General features: G+C 34.3%; 1 protein-coding gene across 3 annotated transcripts in view; it reads right to left on the reverse strand.

Moving 5' to 3' along the window:
• Window positions 1-26,677, reverse strand: part of LOC145673469 (glycine dehydrogenase (decarboxylating), mitochondrial) — a 428,549-nt gene that overhangs the window by 69,277 nt on the left and 332,595 nt on the right. For all 3 annotated transcript variants that reach the window (XM_081743192.1, XM_081743190.1, XM_081743191.1), the window contains 2 exons: window positions 16,473-16,680; window positions 13,689-13,796 (listed from right to left, as the gene is read on the reverse strand). In XM_081743192.1, the coding sequence (XP_081599318.1) occupies window positions 13,689-13,796; window positions 16,473-16,680 (316 nt within the window). The remainder of the gene's footprint in view (window positions 1-13,688; window positions 13,797-16,472; window positions 16,681-26,677) is intronic.

The raw sequence follows: 26,677 nt of genomic DNA on the forward strand, positions 1-26,677 counted from the left end.
GAAACAGTTTAAAAATTGACATATATGCAAAGACGTATATATGATATGGCTTTTTAGTGTCTTACATAATATAATTTATATGAACAATATTGCAATGTTCCTTTTTTTCTTTTCTTTTTTTTATTGAAAGGATAATGTTTTTTGTAATCTGATTTTACTTAACTTTTATACATTTTTTTAATAGCACACTATAATAAAAGCTCGCATGGACGGTTTAATACGTTTGTATGTTAAATTATTGTTCATTAATATATTGAATAAGTATATTTTGGCGTTAGCTATTACAATTGTTACAATGTCGCACGGACGTCTTAACTCTAGGATCGTACCTCTCCAACTAACTTATTGAACTAACTTTTTACACTCAGTGTATCCAACTACTATATTGTACCACCAATTTAATTCTCTTGTTTCTTTTTTATACATACAAAATAATTTAACTGATCTTTGCAAAATATTAAACACTACAATATAATGTTCATTTAATAACAATAGCAATGTAATGTAAATAATATTGATTTGAATAACAATTCGAAAAAGTGGAGAAAACAATATTAATTTGCCAGGTTCCGAGCATACTTGTTATCACACAACACCAAGTTGACTCTCTGCACACTCCTTGTATTCTATTGTACTGATTTCTTAATTTAACTATATTTCGGTTATTTCTCATAGCATTTTAACGTATTATACATCAAATTAAAGCTCTTTATATGCTCCTTTAAATGTTATAGGGTACATACTTTCATAAATGGACCATTTTCGAGAAAAATGTATTTATATGTAAATATGTTTCATAAAATCTTAAATATTTCTAATTTTCTCGTTTTTATCTTATTTCCTTGTCTTCATTACTGTTATAATCGACTACATTCGGGCTTAACTTATAATTTAGAAAAAAAGTAATCGAAGTTGGACCACTGGTTACCGAGATAATGATCTTTTAAGAAAACATTACATAAAATCCAATATGGCGGATATTTCAAAATGGCGGCCAGAAAATTTTGGCACCTGGCCCAAAAACGAATTAAATACCGAAGTACTTTCAGTCTGCCAAGTTTCATACTTGTGTTCAGCCTGTTACGATCCGAGCCTTTTTTGTTGTTAAGGGACCAGACTATAAGAAACTTACTAGCAAGTGAAAGCCATCCTGTCGTACACTGATTGCTGAAAGAGGGCTCCTAACCTCCGCTGACATAACTCCACATGTTTTTACAAAAAGAGGTTGGTCGAAAGTAACAACACATGATTTATTCTTACGTTTGCTCTCTGAAACAGCATACATCAAAGCTGTGCTGATATCACTCATATTACTTGTTTCTAAATTTAAAAAAGGAATCGGCAATACTTTAGTAATTTAACAGGCTCCTTGCTCTTGAAAAACTGTTTTCATGTAACCATTCCAAAATCATATTCGCTTCTTTGAGAACAAGAACCCACAAATCCAAAGAATATTAAGCTGGATTCCTTACCTTAACAATTCAATGTTCATTTCGATGTTTTGTATCTTCAAATCATTTAAGGAAGATGTAACTGGTTTCTTGTAATGCACAATTTTTATTCTGTTCAGTTAAGGGTTTATTTTCTTTTTCGCATTTCGGATATTAGGCGATAGAGTTGATACTGCTTGAGCTGGGATTATGCATTTTATGCCACCAAGAATGTGAACAGTTCCCTTACCATCCAGAGCAGTACTATTCAGCCTTTATTTCTCGCGTACCTCTAGGCACAGTTCAACATCCAATTGTGTACCCCTGAAGCTATTTTAAAGACATTAAATCGAAATTAACTAACTTAACTTAATTCACATGTTCTGTTGATTAGAAAGGAAGCAAATAGAGACCCAACTAAGAGATAATCACTGTGTCAATCAAAAGATTATTTACAGCGGGATAAAATGCACATCCGAAACAAATTAACATGGAAAATTACAAAACATATGAAAGATATCCCGTTCTACTCAGGAGGATTTTCCCCTCATTCTCCCTGATAATTCGTACACTGAGGACAATGTTAAAAATTCAAAAACTAAATGTAACTTTAGAACTCACCTGTCAATGAGATGACTTAAGCTTCTTTACGCAACGCGAACTCTTCGATTCTTGGTCGAATCTTCAGAGTGCGAGAATCAGAGCCGATTCTGGATTCATGCAATTTTTGTGCTTCGTTTCCATTTATGTTAATGCAGAGAAACTCTGTTCACGCAAATATTTGATGGGATTGGAAGAAGTTGTGAAATAGCAATGCCACTAATTTCCTTGTACTCTTCTCGAACATAAGTACAAAAGACACAAATTGACAAGTTATCGAATTTCATTTGCAGTGAACTGTCAACAGACATTTGCAGCAGACCCCCAGAAGCAGCATTACTTACCTCCAGACACATCTTTGCGTACCCCCGGTTGAATAGCAGTAAAGAGTACTCGTGTTTACATACGCATTGTCAAACACAAACTGCATGAAGAACTGTCTTCTATGTCAGGTTGAACACTTTCACTTGCACAGTTTTATCAGTGTCTATTAACAATATTTTGATATTGTTTCCATGCAGAGTTGCCTCTCTATAACAGCAATAACTCAGAAAGACGGAATTTTTAGAGTTAACTTTCCGAAAATTCCCTCCAGTACTTTATTATATTAAACACTTTAAACAACAACGGTACACCAATTCAATGCCCATTTCATTATGATTCGAGAGAAGAGTAACTCATTTATAACTGCAGGTGGAATAGTGAAAAAATCTTTTTGAGAAACGTTATTATAGAGTTCTTTACGCAGTTCAGACAAATGCAATTATAAGAACTATTATTATTATTATTTTTTTTTTTTGGGGGGGGGAATAATGTGTAACTTTCAGAATATATTTATTATGTATTAGTGTACTTGTACATTTTTGGGTATGAATTCCATGCAGTGTTCCCATGTTACAACCGAAAATATTCGAAAAAAGGAAATTTTGGGCATTAAATATTTCCCGCCATTACTTCCCTTTAATAGGTAGTACGGACAACTGCTAGATGCCGTATGAAAGTTTATTTTATTGTAATTCTAACGAGGCATGATTTGTACTAATTGATCAATTAGTGTGCTTGATATATTATTTTAAACCTGGATCTGCGACTTCTTTCGTAAATATTGTTCAGCCATTTTCCAATATGGCGGCTTGAGCACAACTTTTATTTTTGCGGACTTTATACATTTTGAGTCCTAAAGGAATATAGAATGTTCATACAAAGTCCCTTGCTTGTATGAATTTTTGTCTAAACCTTCATTTTTGAACCTATAATGACTGGACTAATATTGCTGCCGAGGTGAATATCAGTGTCGGGAGTGTTGAGACAATCATTCACAACCGCTTACGCTTCCGCAAAATCTGTGCAAGGTGGGTTCCCCGTCAGCTGACATTTGATCAGAAGTGGGCACGCATGACGGTCTGTGAACAGTTCTGCCCATCCCCCTACAGTCCAGATTTAGCCTCCAGTGATTATCATTTGTTTGCACCCCTTAAGGACCACTTGAGAGGGAAGAAATTCACGACAGATTAAGCACTGCGGAACGATGTCCTCCAGTGGCTACGACAACAACCAAGTTCTTTCTATGTCAAAGGAACGAGGGAGCTGCCACAACGATGGCAACGGTGCCTCGACATGCACGGAGAATACTTTGAAAAGCTGACATACTTTGATGCTGCTTCTTGTGCTATCTGTTTCCTCTGAAGAAATAAAAATCCCGGTCAAACCTTGAACGACCCTTGTATAATATTATATATATATATATATATATATATATATATATATATATATATATATATATATATAGGGTGTTAATGAACTATACCGACAAATTGTAAGAGGTGATTCCTCACATCAAAATAAAAAATTCATATGGACCTATGGCCTAAAGTGCATAGTTTCAGAGCTAGTGCTGTCCAAAATCGCGAAAAAGCTAAATTTCAATACGCCCTATTTCGAATTCCAGAAACTGTGGATGGTGGTCCTTATCAGGATAAAGGAAGATACGCATACATAATCCAAAAGTGCATATTTCATCAATTGTCAATAGGTGTAGAGGGTATTCCCAACAGGGTTTAATTCTAAGATAGGTTTTCAATAGTTTTCAGGTATACAGTGATTTCAAGAAGAGTCCAAAGTAGGCAGGAGGTAAAACTTGACAACAATGGACATCCAATGCTTTGGAGAGAAGGCGGAAGTGTTAGGAACCGGCAGCTCCATGTTTCTTTGTGCTCGGAATAACGTGTGATGATATGTATTTCGTCACGGTATATCTCACGATTTTTTCACTTATAAGTGTGAAAGAAAACATCACACCATGCGTTTTCCCGAGTACGAGAAACCGTCGTGCTGACGATTCTTAACACTTCCGACATCGCGCCAAAGGATTACGTGTTCACTGCTATCAAGGCTTAACGTTTGCCTACTTTGGACCAATCATAAAGTCAGAGCATATCTCAAAATTCGGTTGATGGCATGTCTGGGAATTTCACCCTGCAGGGAATAATCTGTACACCCACTGAACATTAATGAAATATGCATTTTTGGATTCCGTATGCGTGACTTCCTTTATGCCGATAAGGGCCACCATCCACACTCTCTCGAATTCGAAATAGGGCCTCTTGAAATTTGGCCTGTTCGCGATTTTGGACACCACTAGGTCTGAAACTATGCATTTTTCGCCATAGGTCCATATAAACATTTTCTCTTATTTAGATGTGAGGAATCACCTCTTAAAGTTTTTCGGTATTATTCATTAACACCCTATATTTCACCCTATATATATATATATATATATATATATATATATATATATATATATATCGGGTGGTCCTTAATTTTTGATTTCCGAATTTGATTTCCTACAATGGTTCCATATGGGACTAAATTAAGCCAGGAGAAAAATTGGCTTCATTGAATAATATTAAATGGTGCCCCAAGCGACCTAAAATTTTGAATCCGATTACAATACATAGTAAATGGGAAAGATCTGGAATAAACTCATGTAATTTAGAAACGGCTAAAGGGAATGCGAATATACCCTGAATAATAGAAATAGAGGAAGAAACATATCTGAGATTTTGTATAGTACTGCCATAGCGGTCATCTTGAAATCCGTCATCTTGGATTCAGCTCAAAATTTTCAAATAGAAAGAGGGTCATGTTAATTCAAAACTTTTGAAGAAATTTAAAATTATTTTTTGATCGTATTGAACTTTAGACGTTTTCCAATTCTTTTACAGTGATTTCGTAACGATATCTTATTATCATGATAAAAATAATGATATTTTAGAAGCCTGCGATTGGTGCGATTTACGCAACAGGTTTTCCAAATTGCACTATGTGAAGCCAAAATCGCACCGCCATTTGAATATATGCAAATTTAACAGTAATACATATGGGTAAATCAAATTATCATTTCCATGGAATATCGCATTATTTTATTTCAGTTATATTAAGATGAGGTATAATACATCTTTAAAGAGAAAAAAACTGCAATGTAAATAACCGAACACAGAAATAACATCTTAGAAATAAGCTAAGTTGAAATGCAACCTACAAGCAAAACAAATTAATTTCTGTGATATATCACATTCTTTTATCTGTGCTATTAATACGAGGAAGAACATATCATGAAAGAAAAGAATATCCATATTGTTGATCCAATGAGCAATATTGTTCATAATCCTATGAAACGTAAAGTATCTATATTTATGGAAACCGGCAGCTACACTTATGTGCACAAAAATCGCATTGGAATGCACGTCATCTCCTGAAACACCCGCACAAGACTCATGCAGGTCCGTATCCAGGGGGCCGCCCACCAAGTTTTTACTGGCCCCCTCAAATTTTCACAGTAGGCTTGCAAATGAACTATAATATGGTGATGGACTATAATATTTTTGGACCGGGCCCCCCTAACTTTCACCGCCCCCCTACATTTTCGGGCTGGCTACGGGCCTGGACTCATGTATCCAGACTTTACACAAAACACACTGTACCACAGGGGCGGATCCAGGACGGACTTCTGGGGGGCGGTGGGTTGTAATACTGCTACTTAGAGCTACTTTTAAGAGCTCCAAACTCTGGGATGCGTTTTATTTGTGTATATATAAAATAATAAAGTGTCCTCTTCTGGAGGGGGCAATCGCCTCAATCGCCCCCTCCCCTGGATCCGCCACTGCTGTACCATATCTTCGACTGAATTTTGTTGGCAAAGGACGCAAAACCAATCTTGTCCATTGATTTCAAAATCCACACTTGAAACACTGCGAATATGTTTTGGATGTATCTACTTTTCGAATACACTTTTTAATGTTAAGGTTTCCTGAAGCACATGCAGACCCAGCTGACGGTTCAGAAAGATTAGGTCTCTCCACACGTTTGGATACTCTTGATTGCCTTTGTCCTTATTCTTCAAGATGTTTTTCGTAAAGACTTAATGAGAGTACTTCTGTTCTTTGTGGTTGCATGTTGGTAGTTCTATTTCCTCCTGCTATTGGGCTGGCCAGCGTCACTTTATTTTCTATACATTTTTTCAAAGCACGATTCATATTCCATTTCCCATTTTTGTCATGTGCCCACCTTGTGTGAATTGTAACGAGAAAGAAACCAGGAGAATACAATTCATCACGGGAGCCAAAATCACACTGGTGCGATTTCGGACACACGGTAGTAGTGCGATTTAGGAAACTACATTCTTTAAAAAATCTTTAAATACCTCACAAATTAAAAAAAAAAGAATAACTTGAGTTTGTCACTATAATATTAATGGTAATTTGTTTATTACTACTTATTGAAACATAAGCTAATTCTCTTACCTTCATCCCTATTCTACTGTAAAATACTCCGAATATTAGTAAGGAATACTCCAATTATATTGTATTGCAGCTGCACACACACATAACTTACTGAACGTCATCACTTTACTCTGTAATTATGGAAATATGCTTAAGTACTTAATTTAACTACCAGATGGCTTGTTAGTACTACGCTTCTTTTTAAACTAGGGGTGGTGCGATTAGAACCCTGTGCGATATCAGGAACTCTCCCCTAAGTATTTTTCACTTCTTCCGTCCGAGGATGTTCGACTTCCTAAATAGGGGAAAGTCTTAACGTCTTCGACTTTCTCTCCATCTAGCCATACGTTTGCCTCTTTCTGTCCTGCTCTTGTGCACTTTATCACTTTGGTTTTCTTCTTATTTATTTTCATTTTACATGTTTTCTCCAGTTGGTCGTTCAAGTTTGAAAGTGCTTCCTGCAAGTCCTCATCGTTCTCCGCTATCAATGGTACGTCATCAGCAAACCTCATTGTGCTGACAACCTGACCATTTACTTTTACGCCTTTCTAGTCTTTCTCAAAGAATTCTTTCATAGAATCTTGTATATAGAGACGTTGAACAGGAGAGGTGAAAGTCCACATCCTTGCCTCACTCCTTTACTTATTCTTGCTTCCTTCTGGTCTCTTCCTATAACAGCTGTTTGGTTCCTATAAAGTTGGTATACTAACATTATAAGAAATACCGGGCGAATTCGTTATCAAATTATATTTCTACAACAACATATTTATAGACATGTGACAATAATTTTGGACATGAGTGTACCTTTGAATTGAAGTTAAAGCAAAATAATAAGTAATCATAAATGTCAGACAGTAGTCTGATTTGGTCAAGGCTGAAACTGTAGCATACATCAATAATAAACTTTACATACTTTGACAATTTTCACTGAAAGATGTCAAGAATAGAAAGAACAACTTAATTTATGAAATTAAACTTTTGTCACAAGTGGAGAAGAAACTGAAAATTTTATATTAACATACTTGTTTACTTTGCTTTGTGAAATAACATTTAACCTATACTATCCATGACCTGCCAATAAAGGCAGAATACCTATGATGATGATGATGATCCATGCACTGAGAATATGTTTACTCTTTTTCTATAGTGGCTATGCGATAAGTATTTGCAAGAGAACATCCTTTAAAAAAAATGTTCAAATAGAACTTATGAGCACAGACAGAGAAGAGGAGAATATCGGAGTCGATAAGATTGCGATGAGGATGTGTGAGATGTGAGGGCTTTCAACATTCATTTATTTTACGTTTTTGCTTCTTTTAGAAAAATACAACAGCTTGTAATCTGAATAAAAATAAGAATATTAGGAATGATCAAAAATGAATAAAAAGATAGGGATCTTGGCCAAGAACTTTAGGAATGATCAAAAAATGCAACAAAACATTGCAATCTTGGCCAATAATTAGTTTTTGGATCGGGGGCCATAGAATTTTTCAACGGCCGCTAAATTGAGTTTTCGTATTTTCTACGGAATAAGCACATCATACTGGTTAAGTGATAGTTTGGATTTGGCTACACTGTATGTATTTCTCCAGATATAATGCGCACAAGAAAATTTTTGATTGAAATATATTGTAAGTTTTTGGATCAGGGCCCACAAAATTTTTGAATGGCCCCTAAATCGAGTTTTCCTATTTTCAACGGAATAAGCACATGAGTTAAATGATAGATTGGGTTTGTCTACATTGTACGTAGTTCTCCAGATATAAGCCGCACAAGAAATTTTTTATTGAAATATATTGGATCTTTTGATCGAGTGTATAAAATTTATATTTAGGGAAGAACAGTTTTTGAGAAAGATACCTTTATCTCTTGTGTTCTTACTAACAGTTAATTAGTTTGTGAAAATAGGTACTTGGTCGTAATTAGGGAAGCTAATTGTCAAAAGAGAATAAAAGTGGAGTGTGGCAAAAATTCTTAGCAATTTGGTGTAAAAATTTCCGGCTCACTACAACCTTTTCACAAGGCTACAGCAATACCCCTGGGAAAAATAGTCATGTGGCCACAAAAAAGAGGAAGAAGAAAGGCTTCTCAAACAGGACACAAAACGACATAATTTCTGTTCCCCTCTGCTTTTCCCTATCACCCAAGAATACCATTTTTATGCTGCGAATGCTGACTTAACAGGTCAAAGGTAATGAAAACTGCTGATTAAGGGTGTCAAGTTCAAGGTCTCATATCTACTTTGACAATTCGAAGCAGTGATGATTTCAGAAGATTTTTCTTTGGGGAAATTTTAATGTAACGGGGGTGAAACTTATCGTAAGAAAATACTCGTAATTCACATTGAACACCGCAATCGCAGATATAGCTAGTGATGGGCAAATTCCCGGGAAGATTCCCCAAAATGGGAATATTCCTTGAATTTATGTATAAATACAAAGAAAATTGCATTCCATTACTACATTATGATTTCAAAATTCAATTCGTTATTTTATCACAGTATATTTATTACTATTGTGTCCAGAGGATTTCTTTAAAATGTGTATTCTGAACGGTATTATGTTGTTTTATTAATATTTTATTATATTTAGAGAGTACGCATAAATGTGTATTTACTTACAGTATGTTTCATGCGAGTAAATATGTTGGAAAAACATTTGGTATAGTAAGTCCACATACTTTTACCCCGCTAAACAGTTTAAATTTATATGTAACTGGATTTTCTAAACTTGACTCTATTACTGATGTAAACATACTCGCTATAGCTCGTGAGGTATTTTGAGGGGTGTGGGTGTGTGTGTGTGTATTTCCTTAAAATAAATAATCTTATACTTTTCAGTTGTGGTATAGACTTAAAACTTGGTATAAACATGTATCTTAACGAGGGCCATAAAAGGGGAGATTTTCTGCAATCATTTCCGGTTTGAGGCACACACTGTTGTCGCCAGACAAAATGTATTGTTGTCTGGTCTGGACATAAGATCGTGGAAATGATGTCCAATGCTTCTCCCAGACTTTTTGTAGGGGGCACTGCCCCTCGGAGCTCTCAGAGTGCCCCGGAGGAGAACAAAATAATACATCTATAATACAATAATAAATAGAATATTATCAGCAGTGCTGCTCGGAATACTAAGTGTGCCCCCAAGAACATTGTTTCTGAAAAAAAAACAATGGTGATGCCCCATCTACAAAGTTACATATGTTTGTTTTTAAATACTTCAGTATTGTCTCGAAACTTCACACGAATATACTGTCTCGTTTAGAGACCATCTTAACAGTTGCCGTATAAATATATCCTTTCCCTCGTAAGTACGCAATAACGAAAATTATTTTCTTCGCGCAATACGAATAGAAACTACTTTGCTTATACGAAGCAATGAAGATAAGAAAAAAATGCAAGACAATAAAACATTCCACCGCGAATAGAACCCAGATCTGTTACTTAGAAGACAGATACTTTACCGCTCAGCCAAGCTAATGTGTTTATTTCTGTTTGTTCTAATACTCTTAAATAGCAAATAACCAGGCAGAACAAGCCAATTCAACAACATGGCAACTTTGCATTCAAGATGTCGATTTCTCCAATGATTTGTTTCTTCACTTAAATTACATTTCATTCTTAATAACATAGCAAAACCTGACTTTTCTACCATGAGCACAACCTACAATTTTCATGGTTACAAATTTCTGAACCGCCATATTGAAACGAAGATGACGACTTTTCCAACATGTCCGATTTTTCCCCTAACTTACGCAGCAATCTACACATTTGAACGCAATCTCGTGTTTCCATCATATTTACAAGTTGTCTAGAATTTGACGCCCCCTAAAAATATTCCTAGTACTTTCTGACACCGAAGATGACTATTTCTTTCCAGTTTAAGCACGCATTCGGAAACTACGCATCATAATAAACATCAGGACGAAATTTCGACGTTCTAGCAAAAGCAGTTACAAATTTCACATATTCTCGATTTGCGCCACCAAACGAAAACGAATTTTAATGCTCCTTTTTCTAACACAAACTATTGGAACGGGATTGGCTGAAGGCCTTAGCACATAGAAGATAAAAAAAGTATAGCAATGACTATATATGTGTCTGTTAAAAGAATTTAAACTTTTTCATAATAATGGCTATATATATATATATATATGACTGGTAAAGAATTTAAACTTTGTCATAACAATGACTATATTTATGTCTGTATTTTCATTTATTGTCGATAGTGTCTGAAGAAGGATAAGTTAGATGTCCGAAACCGTTAAAATTATAGAAGGGTTTTAAGCTTTGGTCAGTGTTTCTTTTGTTAAAATTAATTTCTAACTAAAATTTTCGGAAGTTCTTTCTTTGATTTCCTATTGCACTTATCACATGCTTTCTATTTTAATTCTACGTAATTATTTTGTAATTATACTTGACATTTTAATGAAGCCCTTGGTAGATGTTTGGAAACTAAAAGGAAACTGCATCATTAAACTAAAAACTGTCTGCTGGTTCTCATCAGTAGCAGCTACGAAACTTACTGTGGTAGGTAAACACAAAATTTATTTTAGTACTCAGTGGAAGACCAGAGTATGCCTTCAAATTTTTTATGCTTATGCGATACATGTTTCATATCGGGTACAGTTCAAGATTCCACTTAATCATTTCTGAAGTCCCTAAACGATCCACCAAAAACTTGTGTTTAAACTTAAAAGATGTCATGCAAATTGATAAGCATCTCGGTTTGATAACTTTGTCTTAAATTGGTTCCGGTTCTTACCAGTTGTTAGTTTATTATTCTTGAAATTTAAAATTTAATTTTTTTTTAACATCACATTTTAAAACTATTATCTTAATAACTTTATCGAATTCAGACCAAATGAAATAGCCTGAGAGTGTTATTCGGACATTGTTTTTTGTTATTCGAATAATTTGAACCGTAACTGAATGCTCTGCAAAGCGTAATCGATGTAAGAAACATGTAATTTCAATATGATTTCTTTTCTCCTTTTGTAACGCAAGAAAGCGAGAGCAGAAAGACGGAGATGAAACGGTCTCTCTTTCAGATAAAGAGCAGTCACAGAACGCTCACCTTTGATGCAATTAGAGCTAATGTGACATGACGAGTGTAGAACTCAACCAGCATCGAAAACGAACGACAAGAAATGCTGAACATCAATATTCGCGCTCGGATTGCAACTTTAAAACTTCTTGTCATCGCCTCCTACCAGTAATGCGAAATAGATCATGGTAAGAACATGAAACGTAAAACGCCGATGATTGAAGGAGAGTAATAAGGTCTAATGAAGTTATGTTTCTCCTTGCTTCCAACAGCAGGTCGGACTTATGTATGTTAGACGTCCAAATAGAAAAATGTTTCGAACTCCCTACTTCCTACCGTCAAACATGGCGTTGATCTTGTTTTGGTGCAGCTCGCAATTTCACAGTATTACGTTGATCCTGTTATCATCATCATCAAACGACGAATTAATGTTAGTGACTATATGGACAGTTTAGATAACCAGGTGCATCCTATGACACAGATTTTCACGACGACAATTCGCCAATACACACAGCCACACATGTAGTTTCAGATGTAGTTTCTGAAATATGAGTATTAATTGTAACACTTCTTTAGGCCCGCTCGTAAATTCCAGATTTGAACATCTAAGGTCACTTTTAGAGAGGCGAGTCTCCTTCAATTTCCCTTCCCACCATCGCTGGCGCAACTGAGTGCTGTTCTGCATGAGAAATGGTCGCCACTTTTCTGGAAACTATTTACAGGTTGTGTGTTCCAATTCCGGCACGAATATAAGTTACTATAGGCTAAAAGTAGTCCATCGCCTTCCTAATCACCTAAGCTTCATTTTTTAAAGTGTTTCTATTATTTTGGTAATCTGTGTATATAAGTCGTACTTTCAAATTATTCTGTCATAATGTGAATAATGCAATATTACAAACTTTATGTAGGTTTGTAATTTGACAAAATACTTAGCAATAACTGTCTTTTAAAATTGTTCTATATAGTTTCGACAGATACCTGTCAATTTCGGTAGATCAAAGTCAGTAATTGAAAAATCTCGCATCACAACATGTGTCATTATCAGTATTTATTTATAAATTCAAAACTGTTGAGAGGATCACATAAATAATCTTATGAATTTTTATGCAGTGTGCAACTTTCTAATGCATACACAATAATATCTGTAGTTTGCACATTTAGAAGAGAAATGAAATTTTCAGTTTTGCGCCACACGATTATGTCGTGTAGGTAAAGGAGACAATGATGAAAAATCAATGAAATAGTGGTATGAAGAAAGTGGAAGGAAACGGGAGAACCCAGAAAAACCCACACACACGGTGTTTGTCTACCACAAAGTTCACTTAGTATGAGCTAGGATCGAACCAGGGCCCCCACGCACCAGAAGTGAACGTTTTACCATTGAGCCACGGTGGCCTCTGTACATTTAGAAGAATGATTAATATTAGTGACTTATTACTTCGTTATCTTTAAATGCATTGATATCAATCATTGTTTTCTTCATGTTCTCATGATATAATTATTCAAAGAAGTTGAAACATATCCCATTCTTGAACAGTTTTAAACTTGTAAGCAAGTCAGAAATATCATTAAATACGTTGTGATGTGAGATTTTTTCAATGATTCCGACCTACCGAATGTTATTGGAGTATTAATCGAAACTGTGCAGGACAATTTTTAAGAAGGCCCAGTCACTGGTTTTGTATAATTATGTAACATGGTTCAGTTTCTGTCGTTATAAAGAATACAAGTAGTGAGTTAATTGATTTCAGGATTGAGCTTATTTGACAATATTATATGAAATCATTGAGTATAATATGTTGGGCGATAATACTAATCTGTAGTGTACTTACAAACAAGCGCATCACAAAAGCGATCCAGTTCCAGTTTGTCTTCAGATTCAGTTGGTTCGATCATCAAAGTACCTGCTACAGGCCATGACATTGTAGGTGCATGGAATCCTGTTAGACGAAGAAAATACAGATAAAGAGAACACTATGAGCAAAATACATTAAATTTTTACAATTTAAATATCATTATGCAGAACTTTACATTTTGTGTTTTAGAAATTCGCACACAAAAATAACCTATTTAACAGGATAAACAGATAAAAGAAACCACCTCCAGAAATAGAACATAACCACATAAGAATAAACAGACAAAAAAGAAAGATCAACTATTATAGAATATTTTCATATATTTGTCACGTAAACATTAAATGCCAAGAAAAGTTGCAAATTTTCAATACATTTTTACTTTATCAAAATAACATATTATAAATTGAGATGAAGTAGAGTTGTCGAAAGTACGTAAATACAATAAAAAGTTTCAACGTACTGCAGCCAATTTAATATTCCCTGAAATTCCTGCTGTCGTCATCGGGTTTTCATATAAGGGTGTGGTAAAGGTTCAGTTTAGACTAGACATATGAAAAGGAGTTTGCCGATATTACGTATTTATATTATACAATTTTTATATGAAGGATTCGTTGAAATACAATCACAACGATGTTCATAAATATAGGTATTTTGTTATTAATTGTAATCAATTTTAATACATGTATATAAAAAGTATCAAATTTAATTACCTACCTTTTCCGGCTGCTGCGGGGTAGAAAGTCTTTCGGACACTCATCCGATCTCACAACGATCTTTAGAGAAATATTCAAAGATTTTATTTGATCTCATTTATAGTAAAATAGATGAGGGAAGCAAAAACTCGTGTACCTTTGACTTTACTAGCTCCCATACAGAAAATATTACAATATCCGATGTTGAGTGTGAAATTTAGTGTGGTTTTACGCTCAAACTTACCTACATTTTGAGTTAAACTCAGCTCACGCTAAAACGTTTCAAAATTAGTTAGCTCATGAAAAAACTCACGAAAAACGAGCATGCTCAATTAAGCTGACTGAAATGAGCGCAATTATTTACAACACTCAGTAGTAGTAATAATAGACTATTAATAATAACTGTAGCGCCGGTGAGAACGTATAAAATTGAAATATGTTCGTTAGTAATTAAATTTGAACTACCTTCTTCACTAATATGGTACTGTTTTGAACTTGAGTGAAATATGTAAGTCACATTAATAAGGGAATTGGAAATGCACTTACTCAAGTCTACAAGTGACCTTTCTCGCGTAGCATTGTATGATATTAATTCCGTTCACCGACTCGACTATAAGCACGCATCGCATTGCAACTTAAACATGATTTATGTATGTAATATGAATATAGACGAACCAGTTTATTAAATTATGATGAAGTTAGGTTCAAACAAGAAATATTCATTTTAAACAATTCTATTTTTATATTTTCAAATTTGTACACTTCATGCCAGATTTTTGTCACCACCTCCCCCCCCCCCATCCTTGTCGCCGTATGAAAATGCATGGGTTGCACATACCGTAGACCGGCTCATTAAATTCCACTATATTTAGATTTGGAATGGGTTTGTTACTAGACCTACTCTGTCACTTGTTTGTCAAAATTCATTCAACTAAAAGAATATAGCTTCAATAGCACAATATAATGCTTAGACAGTAAAACATAAATTAAGTTTCTATGATATGCTAGGAAACTATTAGACACCAATACTTCTCAATTTTGTCAAAATAATCCATATCTTACTAATTTTCTATGAACGTATCACCTGCAGAGACTATTCTGAAGAAACAGTTCATGACATGCGTATTTTTTTTTTTTGTGTTGAAACTGCTGCAAAATTCTTAGCGAGGAAACATCAGTCATCACATGAGAATTTTTTGAACGAAGAACTTTATTGAGATAATTAAGCTTATGAGTATGTCTCCCAAAAAGGAAATTTTAAGAAGGGACGTTTGCCTTCTATCACGGATAGTACATATAACTAACTGGCATCGGATTGATATAATTGGAATTTTCATAGAGTTAATTGGCAAAACTTGGTATGGAGATAGAGCTTGACTTGCATTTTATATACGTGAAATACTTTTCTGTGCAAACATTTGATTCCTCGGTAACTGACCATCAAATTTGGGATTAGACTTAGATTTTCTCAAGAAAATTCACTCATTGCTATTTAGAACAAAATTAGGGGAAAATACATGGCTTGTTCAACATTAATTTTGCGGTTAAAACGTTAATGTGATAAATCAAAAGTAAATTCAACGAGTACTAAAGATTTGCTTGATTTTCTACTATTATTTTTCCCGCATTCTTTTTATTCAACGTTATCTTTTATTTGCTTATTTATAGTTAATTTTTACATTAATTTATATATTTTAATGAATCTTGTTTCTTCTATGTCATACAATTATTTCTCTCCATTTATTATTATTTCGTACTTCTGCTCTTACCGACTTACCCACCGTATTACTTTTGTCTTCTTTCACTGAAGTCATCAATTTTAATTCTGGTAACACATGACAGATCTCGTGACTCTACCTCTCAACATGGCGCTTTGCACAGTTCTTTCCCTAGATGCCCTAGATGCTGCACAGTTCTTTCCTCATCTAAGTTTTCTTCGTTTTTTTCTCTACTTCTTCCCCTCTCTGATAAAGCGTTAACTAATAGTGCTGATAGTATACCTTTTTGAAAGTACGTGATTATGTCTTCACGATTTTTCTGCTAAGTTATATATATATATATTATTTACCATAGTCCATTAGTCTCTTTGCAATATCTACTGCTTCGACGTTGGCAGTTTTCTTAAAGTCTCTGACGTCGAGAATGAATTCATGAGCAACTAATCCATCTTTTCCTTTATACAATGTATTATAGTGTCCTTCCAAGCGTTTGCTCATGTAATTTGCGTTTAAAATGGCGACTTGTGTTGCTCGTCTTAATCCTCGAGGGCCCATCATCTGAAATAATGATGTACATAATTTTTAGAAAGTCATAACTGAATATTTTAATTTTAAAACAAGTCAAACACTATCTCTTGAAGTTAGATGATGCAAACCTTACTTTGATCATATCATATATATTACAATATATATGATGTCTTAACAATGCTATGTAGATATGATATACTAGAAGACATTACTGTACAAGCATTGTTTCTTGTTAATACACAAAATCATATTTTTATGGTTATCTGAGATACGGATCGAAAGACCTTGCAACTGCGAATGTCAGCTAAATATGAGGGTTTAAGAGGACAGATGCGCGTTCATAAACAATATATACTTTTAGCCCTTCATAACTTCATTTACTAAATCACAGCAAGTTTCGATTTCTCATCGCACGCGAAACTAAGTATTGCTGCTATTATTGTATTTATGAAATTTGCACAATTCTGCTGCTCCAAGAAATTACGATGATGTTGACCAGTTTCTAAATCTGTAAAATCTTGACCCATAAACTATTTGTAAAGATATTCTAAGGATAGTAATAATTGGTGATTGAATTAAACAACAACTTCAATAAATAAGCAGATATTAGTCGCAATCTGAGAATCAAGAAACTTTCAGTTAAGTATAATGCACACTTATTCACTCTGCTCTAAAAAGATTAAACGTAGACAATGCTGAAAATAAAAGAATTAAATTTTAGTACTGCAATGTACAAATTAAGAATTTTCCATGTAGAACGTCCATTTAGACTAAAAAAATAAAATAGAGAAAGCACTAACTATAAATGTATTTTATGCGCTGCAACAGGACAAAACATAGCATGATTGCAGTAATGTTTATATTTAATAACACAGGTGAGTTTATATATAATTCAATATAGAGTTAGATGACTAACATTTGCAATATTTTTAGCACAGTGATAGCTACTTGCTCAGTGTGTTATTACAAATTATAATACGTCTATTTTAACTACACTTTTTAAAATTATTATTTTTAATTTTCCATCGTTGAGAGTCCGAATAAGATATTTGGCATAGAATAAAATTAAGCAAAAATGCTGGGAAAAAGGGAGAAAACTTTTTAGAACAGTGTTAAAGATAATAAGTTAGGCCTATATATCTAAATATGAATAAACAATTAGGAGAATTATTCTAGTGGATCAACAGTAGAATATCTCTTGTAGAGGATACTGTCACAGACAAAGATTTATTATCATCATCTAGTCTATGAGAATAGAAATTGATACCTGACGATTGATATTTCAAGGTTGTTCCATATGAACTTCGCTCTATCTATGAATTTTTACTTGTTTTAAATTATCTGGTTAATAAAATGTTCGTTAAGTTAATTTTTGGAAATGGATAATACTTTATTTTGAAAGGCCTTTGGTTCAAATATTATCTTCCTAGAGGTATACCCAATATACAAACGTACTTTGGTGTATGTACCTTACATAATCCTGCTGGGACCCAGGGAAGAATTATCGGTTACTAAACGATCTAATCATAGAAAATGGATCTTGCTTGACCTTTAGGTGGGGCATGTAAGATACACTAGATTAACAGTATGCCATTAACAAGCAACACCTGTAATGATCTAAAATTATATTTTATGAATGTACAAGGTCTAAAAGATAAATCATTAATTATATCAGATTTTTCTTCCGAAAATGACGGAAATATTTTCTGAGTGAGTGTACATTGGAGTACAGACATGGAACTCCAATACAATAAAAAGATTTTGTTCTGGGAAATAGCTGTAGTAGAGGTAAATATATACGTGGTGTCATCCATGTAAATAGTCACATTAAATTAAACTAAGTTGATGTAACTTATCCTAACAGTGAACTGCAATTTTTCTAGATTAGTAAAAGATAATAAAATTTAATAATTGTATCCATTTATAAATCGCCGCCTAATGGTGACCAAGATGTCTTTAGAAAAAGACTGGAGGAGTTATTGACATTACTAAAACAACTAGCAATATTATAAGGTGGTTGCAAGAGGTGATGTAAACGCACATTTTGGTATTACCAACGAGAAACGAATTATATGAGTTACAAAATCTACTTAGACAATATGATCTTCAGGTGGCAAGTCATAAATCGACCAGAGGCAGATCATGCTTATGTAACATATTTACAAACAAAAGCAGAATATTTAATCAGGAACGTAAGAAAATTTTCCTTTCAGATTACGATGCTGTATTAGTTAAACTAATGAATACAAGTATTGGGCAATATAAATTTAATCCTACTACCTCTGAACTGTTCACCATTAGGTCCATTACTAAAAATAACCTGCAAAACTTTATTTAATCACATGATATATGAAATGGGATTCATTCTTCATGTACAATAACTTAAATTCTAATGATAGTTTCTATGTAGGGTAGAAGGGGGAATTGGGTGCAGGGGGGAATTGGGCGAAAATAATTTAAAATTTTATATTTTGCATTTTAGTGTATTTTTATGAAATTTAATTACTCCAAAATTTTGGGTGGATAGATGTTGATCAGGAAAAAAATGCTTAGATGAATTTTGAGAGGGTGTAATAATGACAAAAAGAAAAAAAAACTTATTTGGTTGAGAAATGATATTTGAAACCGAGGATCAGGTTTGTGTGTGTTTAAGTTTGAGTCACAATAAATCGCGCATCTATATCATAAGGATGGTGCCGTGAAGAGCAGCGATCTTGAATTCTCACTGTGAGGAAGTTAAAATTTCGTTAAAATTTGTACTTTCCAATTACCCCCATGGGGTAATTTGGCGCATGATGCGGGGGTAAATGGGTGGAATTGCGTAAGTAAACATTTTTGCTTAGAATTAATTTAAATGCTGTGCTATCTTTGTCTTTTGTGGTGTGCACTTTTGTTTTATAGTGCATTGTGCTTATTAAGCTATTTTGAGCAACTTAGGCCTCCAGTGGCCGTTATGTATGCCAATAGTGCTGATGCTGTAAATAGGACCTGTTTATCAATCTAGAGTTCTACACATGTTCTATTGTAATAGTTTATAGATATTTAGCGTTAGTCTTATTGCCTTCTTCTATTTTGTTTGAATAACATAGCCTGTTCTATTGGTTTTTCTAATTTTATTTACGTTTTCGGCCAAAGTTTGACCGCTTGTAGTTTTTTCGTATATGATACATTTTGGAGTAAGTTCACAGGACAATATAGTGTGCTATAAACAATAACTGGAAGGCTTGCAAAGGCACTGAAATATTTTTGAGATTTAGAAATAAGTTACTCCTTATTTTGCGTAAACAAAGGTATAATGTTTTCTAGGTCACATAAAACTATTAGCTTTTAAGTGGAATACATGTTATATACACCAAATGAAAGTTTGAGTTTTCTTCATTTACACCCAATCACCCGCACGGGTTTATGTACACCGGCAATGGCTTTAATCATTTTGCACCCAGATGGAAATCAGACCAAGAACAATAAAAATGTTGCAGCTTCAAAAGTAAAGATGTCGAAAGCTTACCACTACTACAGTAGGTGCAGAAGAACCTGTAACATACAGTCAGTTCTTAAAAACTAGAAAGAACAACTATAATCCATGAGGAAAAAAAGGTTGACAAAAACATGCCTCCCAATCCCCCCCCCCCCCTTCTACCTTATTTTTAGATACATTTTTTTAAACATTTTTAAAATATGTGTTCCAAAATATGTGTTGCATTTGTCCGCGAACCGAGAGAAGACGTGTTGGTTTAAGGCTCTGATGTTTAGTGAAGTGTAATATGGGAGTATCAATTGGTGTGTGGAGGGCCAGAATTTGCTTGTTCAAAAATGTTGGGAACAAAATACTATGTAGTAATCCAGGTGTGGGTAGTAACTCAAAATCGAACAAAGCGTACTACATGTATGAGCTTGTGGTTCTTGCTATGCTATTGATTTCAGACAGAGAACCCAGGATCCCCTAATTCACATAAATCTGATATAGCAGAGATTAACGATACGCTCGGTGCTTTGCGTAATTCGAATTATAGTTTTGTGTCAGAAGTGAAACGATTAAACGATACTGTGGCTAGACTAGTGGACAAACTTGAAAACATTAAGGGCAAGTTCGAAAGAATATCAAAGGAAATCAGTGAATTACAAGACTACGCGAATTATCTTGAAAGTAAAATGGAAGACTTAGAAAATAGGAGCAGAAGACAAACTAGTTTTTTTTATGGAATAAGTGAAAGTGCTAATGAAACATGGAAAGAAAATGAACGCAAGGTTTCTGAAGTGACAGGGAATAGATTGGGAGTGGAAATAAATGAATTTGATCTTGATAGAGTTCATAGATTGTGGAGAAAGACAGACAAGAAATCGTCCTATAATATGTAAATTTTTAAGCGACAAGAGAAAAGTGTGTGCTAGGAAATAGGAGCAAACTGAAAGGCTCAAACATTTATACTGAACAGGACTACTACTACAAAGTAAGATAGGAAAGCAGGAAACTGCAGTTTTATTTAAATAATGCTAGAAGAACGGGTTCTTATGTATATTTGCAGTTCAGATACTTAAAAATAGACGGGAGGAAATTTATATTATGAGATCTGGAGAATGGAAAACACCGAAGAGACTTGGAGCGCTAATACAATAGGACACCTGTGTCGCCAGCAGAAAAGCCGGAGGTCACGGTCGTTCATCCTTCAACTGTCAGTGAGGAAACTCAAAATAACCTCATCCCTAAATCGTCTCCCTCCCCCTCGAGACAACGGGTGCAGAATGAAAATTTGATCAATCGGAAATCAGACTACACCAGATGAGAAAAATGCCACAAGGAACAGTTCCATATAAGTATAAACAGCAATGTTCATCTACCTAATCTTTTTTGTGACCGTGTTGAAGATAAAAATAATAAAAGTAGTGAAAGCAAGTAGGAGCTATTCTTTGTATGGGAGGCTAATCTTCTCGCGATAAATTTCAAGTTTCTCCTTTTTGAATTCATCAGGCGCCTGCAAAAGTCTTTTCTACTTGATTAATTTAATTTGGTCTAAATTCGATTAACAATGTACAGACTGAGAATGGTCGCCCATTGGACTTAGTAATTACTAATGTTGATGACACTTGTATTGAAAGAGTAGAGCACCCTTTGGTTTCTGAAGATAGGCATCATCCTGCATTGGAAGGCGTATCTAAATCAACCATCAATAAGAAACTGCAAAACTATTTGCAAGGTTTTAACTTTAGAAAGGCAAATTTTACTGCCTCAAAAATCTGAATATTAACCTGATTGTTGATAAGTTTTATGAAATTATTTATAATGCGATAGGTGTAAGTGTTCCCGCTAAGAAATTCTTGAACAAAATTTATCCCTGTTGGTCTATGTCCAATATTATTTAAAAAATTAAATGTAAGTCCCTATCACCATAAGAAATGGAGAAATTGTATGGGCGATGTTTCGTTTCACATATGGGAATTTTGTAAACTCCGGAAAGAATTGAAAACAGAAATAGCGTCAGCTTATAAATCTTTCGTTTTTGAATCTGAGTACATGTTAGAGAGGGGCTCTAGTCAATTCTGGAATTTTATAAAAAGTAAAAATAGGCATCTTTCTGCAGGATTCCTTACGTGTAATGATACGGAACTGAGAAACAACAATGATATTGCAGAGGAATTTGCTCCCTATTTTAATTCGGTTTATAGTAATGGCAGAGTACATTATGACACAAGCAGCTTCATGCCTGATGGGACAGCTTACGCTTATGTTTCTTTTAAATGAAATAGCTCATAAGAAGTTGAAACCCAAAAGATCTTGCGGATCGGATGATATACCACCGTACATTCTTAGGGGGTGTATAGGCATTCTTAAGCATCCGCTACATACAATTATAAATATGTCATTAAAAGCAAGCGTGTTTCCGGACAAGTGAAAGAAGCCATAATTTGTCCTATCCCTAAATCTAGTAATGCGAAGAATATATACACAATTTTAGGCATATTTCTATTTTATTAGCATTTACCAAGGTGTTTGAGCAAGTAATATTTAAAAGGATAATGTGTCAAGTAAAACCCGTCATATGAGTATAGCAGCATGATTTCTTAAAGAATAGATCAACAACTACTAATTTAGCCAATATTACAGATTTTATTGCAAATGAATTGGATAGAGGGATTCAACTGGATGTGATCTATACTGACTTTTCAAGATTTGGTAGACCATGATGTACTGCTACAAAAACTAACGACTTTTAATTTATCTATGCAAGCAAAAAGTTTTTTCGCATCCTATCTGCTAAATCGTCAACAGGCCGTCATGCACAAAGGATATATATCTTACAAAAAAAAAAAAAAAAAAAAAAACTCACAGCCTTATCTGGTGTCCCTCAAGGTTCAAATCTTGGTCCAATCTTATTTCTATTAGCGATAGAATAATGAATGTAAGACGGTAGATTATTTAACACTCTTCTATTTAAGGAACTGTTTTAGAGACACCTACTTTAGTTAAAGATCTAGAAGTGCTATTTGATCCTAAATTAAGTTTTACTTATATTGAAACAGTTATTAATAGAGACCGGATGTTAGGCAAAATGCCTATTCTTTAATATTAAAGATATGAACAAAAATAACGTTTTAAAGTTTATATGGGGGGTTATAGTTTCAATTTAAGCCAATTTTATTTTGCCTATTTCGCCACTTACTGCCTAAATATTTGCATTGATGCCTAATTTTGCCTATTCTATGCATTTTCTTCAAAATAAGACTTCATTGGGAAAAATATATAATTTCGTATTTCAAGAAAGGATTCTGCCTCTTCCAAGAAATATAAGATTAAGAGAAACTAACTTATGGGCAGGTCAAGGTCAAACTTCACCCCGCTACAAGAAAAGAATGTCGCCGAAATCAATGACACAGTATGATCCATATTTTTCCCTCCCACTTCCTTCTGTTTGCAACAGCGTTGCATTCCACAGATGCACAAAAGAATTAACGTTCTTTAAATTCTCATTTCAGCATAGTGTTTGTCTTGTGACCGGCCGTGTGGTTTCTGATATCGTGTGTGTATGGTTTTGTGAGCAAAAGAAGTTGTTCTTAAGATGCCTAAGGAAGCCACATCTTTGAAGAGTAAATTGAATAATTTTGTGAAGACTTGCGAAATCTTCACTGATTACTACGTACGCTACCGCTAGTCGGCAGTCTCAGTTTTCTGCAGATTTCTGTAAGGCGTTCTTAGAAGCACATATACCTCTGTGGAAATTACAAAATGACTCCTTGAAGCGCTTTTTGTCGAAGTACACAGGTGAACAGGTACCGAGTGAGTCAACACTGCACAAAAATTACGTAAACGGTTGTTATTCGGGTGTTATTGAAAGAAGTAGGAAAGAAGTTAGTGGGAAAAAATTGGGTTCCGATTGACGAAACGACCGATACCACGAGACGGTTCCTTGTTAATGTTGTAACTGGTACAATGGAACATGATCAACAGCCCAAAATATTTCTTCTAGCATGTGAGGAACTGCCAAAAACAAATAGTACAGCAATTGCTCAGTTGTTCACTTCCTCACTGAATTTAGTTTGGCCGGATGGTGTAAAACATCAAGATATTCTTCTGTTTATTACGGACGCAGCACCATACATGAAAAAAGCTGCAATGGCACTTAAAGTTCTTTTCCCAGCTATGCTTCACATAGCATGTCTTGCACATGCTCTGCATCGAATCGCTGAGGAAATCCGTGGTTTCTTCCCCGAAGTAGATGTTTTAATCTCCAATATCAAGAAAATATTTCTCAAAGCTCCATCTCGAATTCAGCTATTTAAAGAAACCGCCCCTTAAGTTGCTTTACTTCCAAACCCAGTAATAACAAGGTGGGGTACTTGGATTTCTGCAGCTCTATATTACGCAACCAACTTTCATACCGTAGAAGAAGTAGTAAGCTGTCTGTCTGAAGAGGATGCCTCATCAATTCGCATAACACAACAGCTGTTGAACAATGACGTGCGAAACGATTTAGCTTTCATTGCTACCCACTATTCAATTTTGCCAGGCGCGATAACGTTTCTGGAAGAGAGAAATAAAACCTTGATCAACTCCCTGGAACATTTTCAATCTGTAGTGGATAAAATTTGCTGTGTGCCAGGTGCCAAGGGCCAGGTGGTTTGTGAGAAATGTGAGAGTGTTATTGTAGCCAATAAGGACTTGAATAAACTAAAAACAATTGCACAAGTGTTGAAAGGCGAAAATGTGCCCAATGAATTTGATCCACATGTTCTTGCTTCAAATATGCCCCGGTTACATCCGTGGAAGTAGAGCGATCGTTCTCGATTTTGAAACATGCGTTGTCCGATCGAAGACATAATTTATCAGCTGAAAACCTAAAAAAACACCTGGTTGTCATGTGGAATCGGAATGAATAATTCCTCATGTCGACAAAATATAAGAATGTATTGAATTAAAATACGCGGAACAATTTATCTTTTTATTTGAAATCTGCCAATATTTCATCTTTTGACTGTTGCGTGTTGTGATATGAACTCCTGTGTGTACAAACCAAATGTAAATTACGATCTGCTGTTTGTAGTGATAAAATGCCGTAAAACTTTGGACTGTTATGAGTACTGATAAAGTGTTGTAAAACTTTGGACAGCTATGTGTACTGATAAAGTGTATAAAATTTGGATTGTTATGTGTTGTGATAAAGTGTTGTATAAAACATATTTACCAAATATACAAGGATGCATGTCAAGCTTCGGTTTTGTGTGTACAGTAAAAGAAGATATTAACAAACAGATATGTTTCTGTATTCTTTGAACATAATCTATGACTAGAATTTATTTTTTTAATTGTATTGAGTATTTAAATTGAGTATCTTCATTGTTTAAATTTATAAGTGCCAATTTTACTGCCTATTTTTTAAATTTTAAGTGCCTATTTTACTGCCTATTTTTTAAATTTTAAGCGCCTATTTGCCTGCCTATTTCACAGGTTTTAATGCCTAAACATCCGGTCTCTAGTTATTAATAATTCATACAGAAATCTTGGCTTTGTTATGAGAACAGGTAAAGAGATTCAAACCGATGCTATATTAATGAAACTACTTCAGTTTTGTGAGATCGCAATTAGAATATGGTCTTGGTCACCAAAAACACTAAAATACATAAATGTGATTGAAAGGATACAATCAAACTTCTTGAAATTACTTGATTATAGAAAAACTGGCATGTATCCAAAATACGGGTCATATTCAGAAATAGTACAAAACTTCAATATGAACACATTGAAACACCGGAGAGAACATACGGATCTCTTATTTTTACACAAATTACTACATGCTAAATTGACTGTCCCAATCTTACTTCGAAGGTTCAATTGCATGTCCCGTCAGATAAAATCCGCGTAGGAAATAGCAGTACATTTTACTGCAAGAAAACAAGAATAAATGTCCTCGCTAAGTCTCCTATAAGGAGAATGAGTGCTTCCTACAATGCAATTGAAATAATATATGTTTTAGATGCTTTTGGAATGTCGGAGACAGTATACAAGAATAGGCTTAAACATATATGTGATAATGAAAATATATAAATGTATAACCTTGTTAAAATACATATAACTATGGGTAAATGTACGTTGTATTTTTAAGGAACAACACTGTAACTAGGATTAGAGCCTGTTATATTGAAGAAATAAATAAATAAAAAGGATTGTCAACAAACAATATGCAGTTAAATAATTAGACTTGGTACACTCCCGAAATTTCTGCTATGAAAGCTAAAGTAAAGTAGTTTTATACATAAGCGCGTAATGACTAGCGATTCGAGTGAGAGGTATAAGACTGAAAAGAGTCAATATAAGACTGCCATAAACGTAAGGAGAGCAAAATATAACGAAAATTGTATCAAAACTTCAAATAAATGCAAAACTGCATGGAAGATAATTAATCAAGTAAGCAAAAACAAAGTGATAATTCGCCTGGTAATAATGCCGTTTCTTTCTCTCCTGATAATCTAAATACTTACTTTGTTACTTCTATAGAGAAGATAAAAGAATGGGAACATTAATGTTAATATGTAT

The sequence above is a fragment of the Thermobia domestica genome, chromosome 16 (genome assembly GCF_964235325.1).
Source record: "Thermobia domestica chromosome 16, izTheDome1.hap1.1, whole genome shotgun sequence".
NCBI classification, from domain to species: domain Eukaryota; kingdom Metazoa; phylum Arthropoda; class Insecta; order Zygentoma; family Lepismatidae; genus Thermobia; species Thermobia domestica.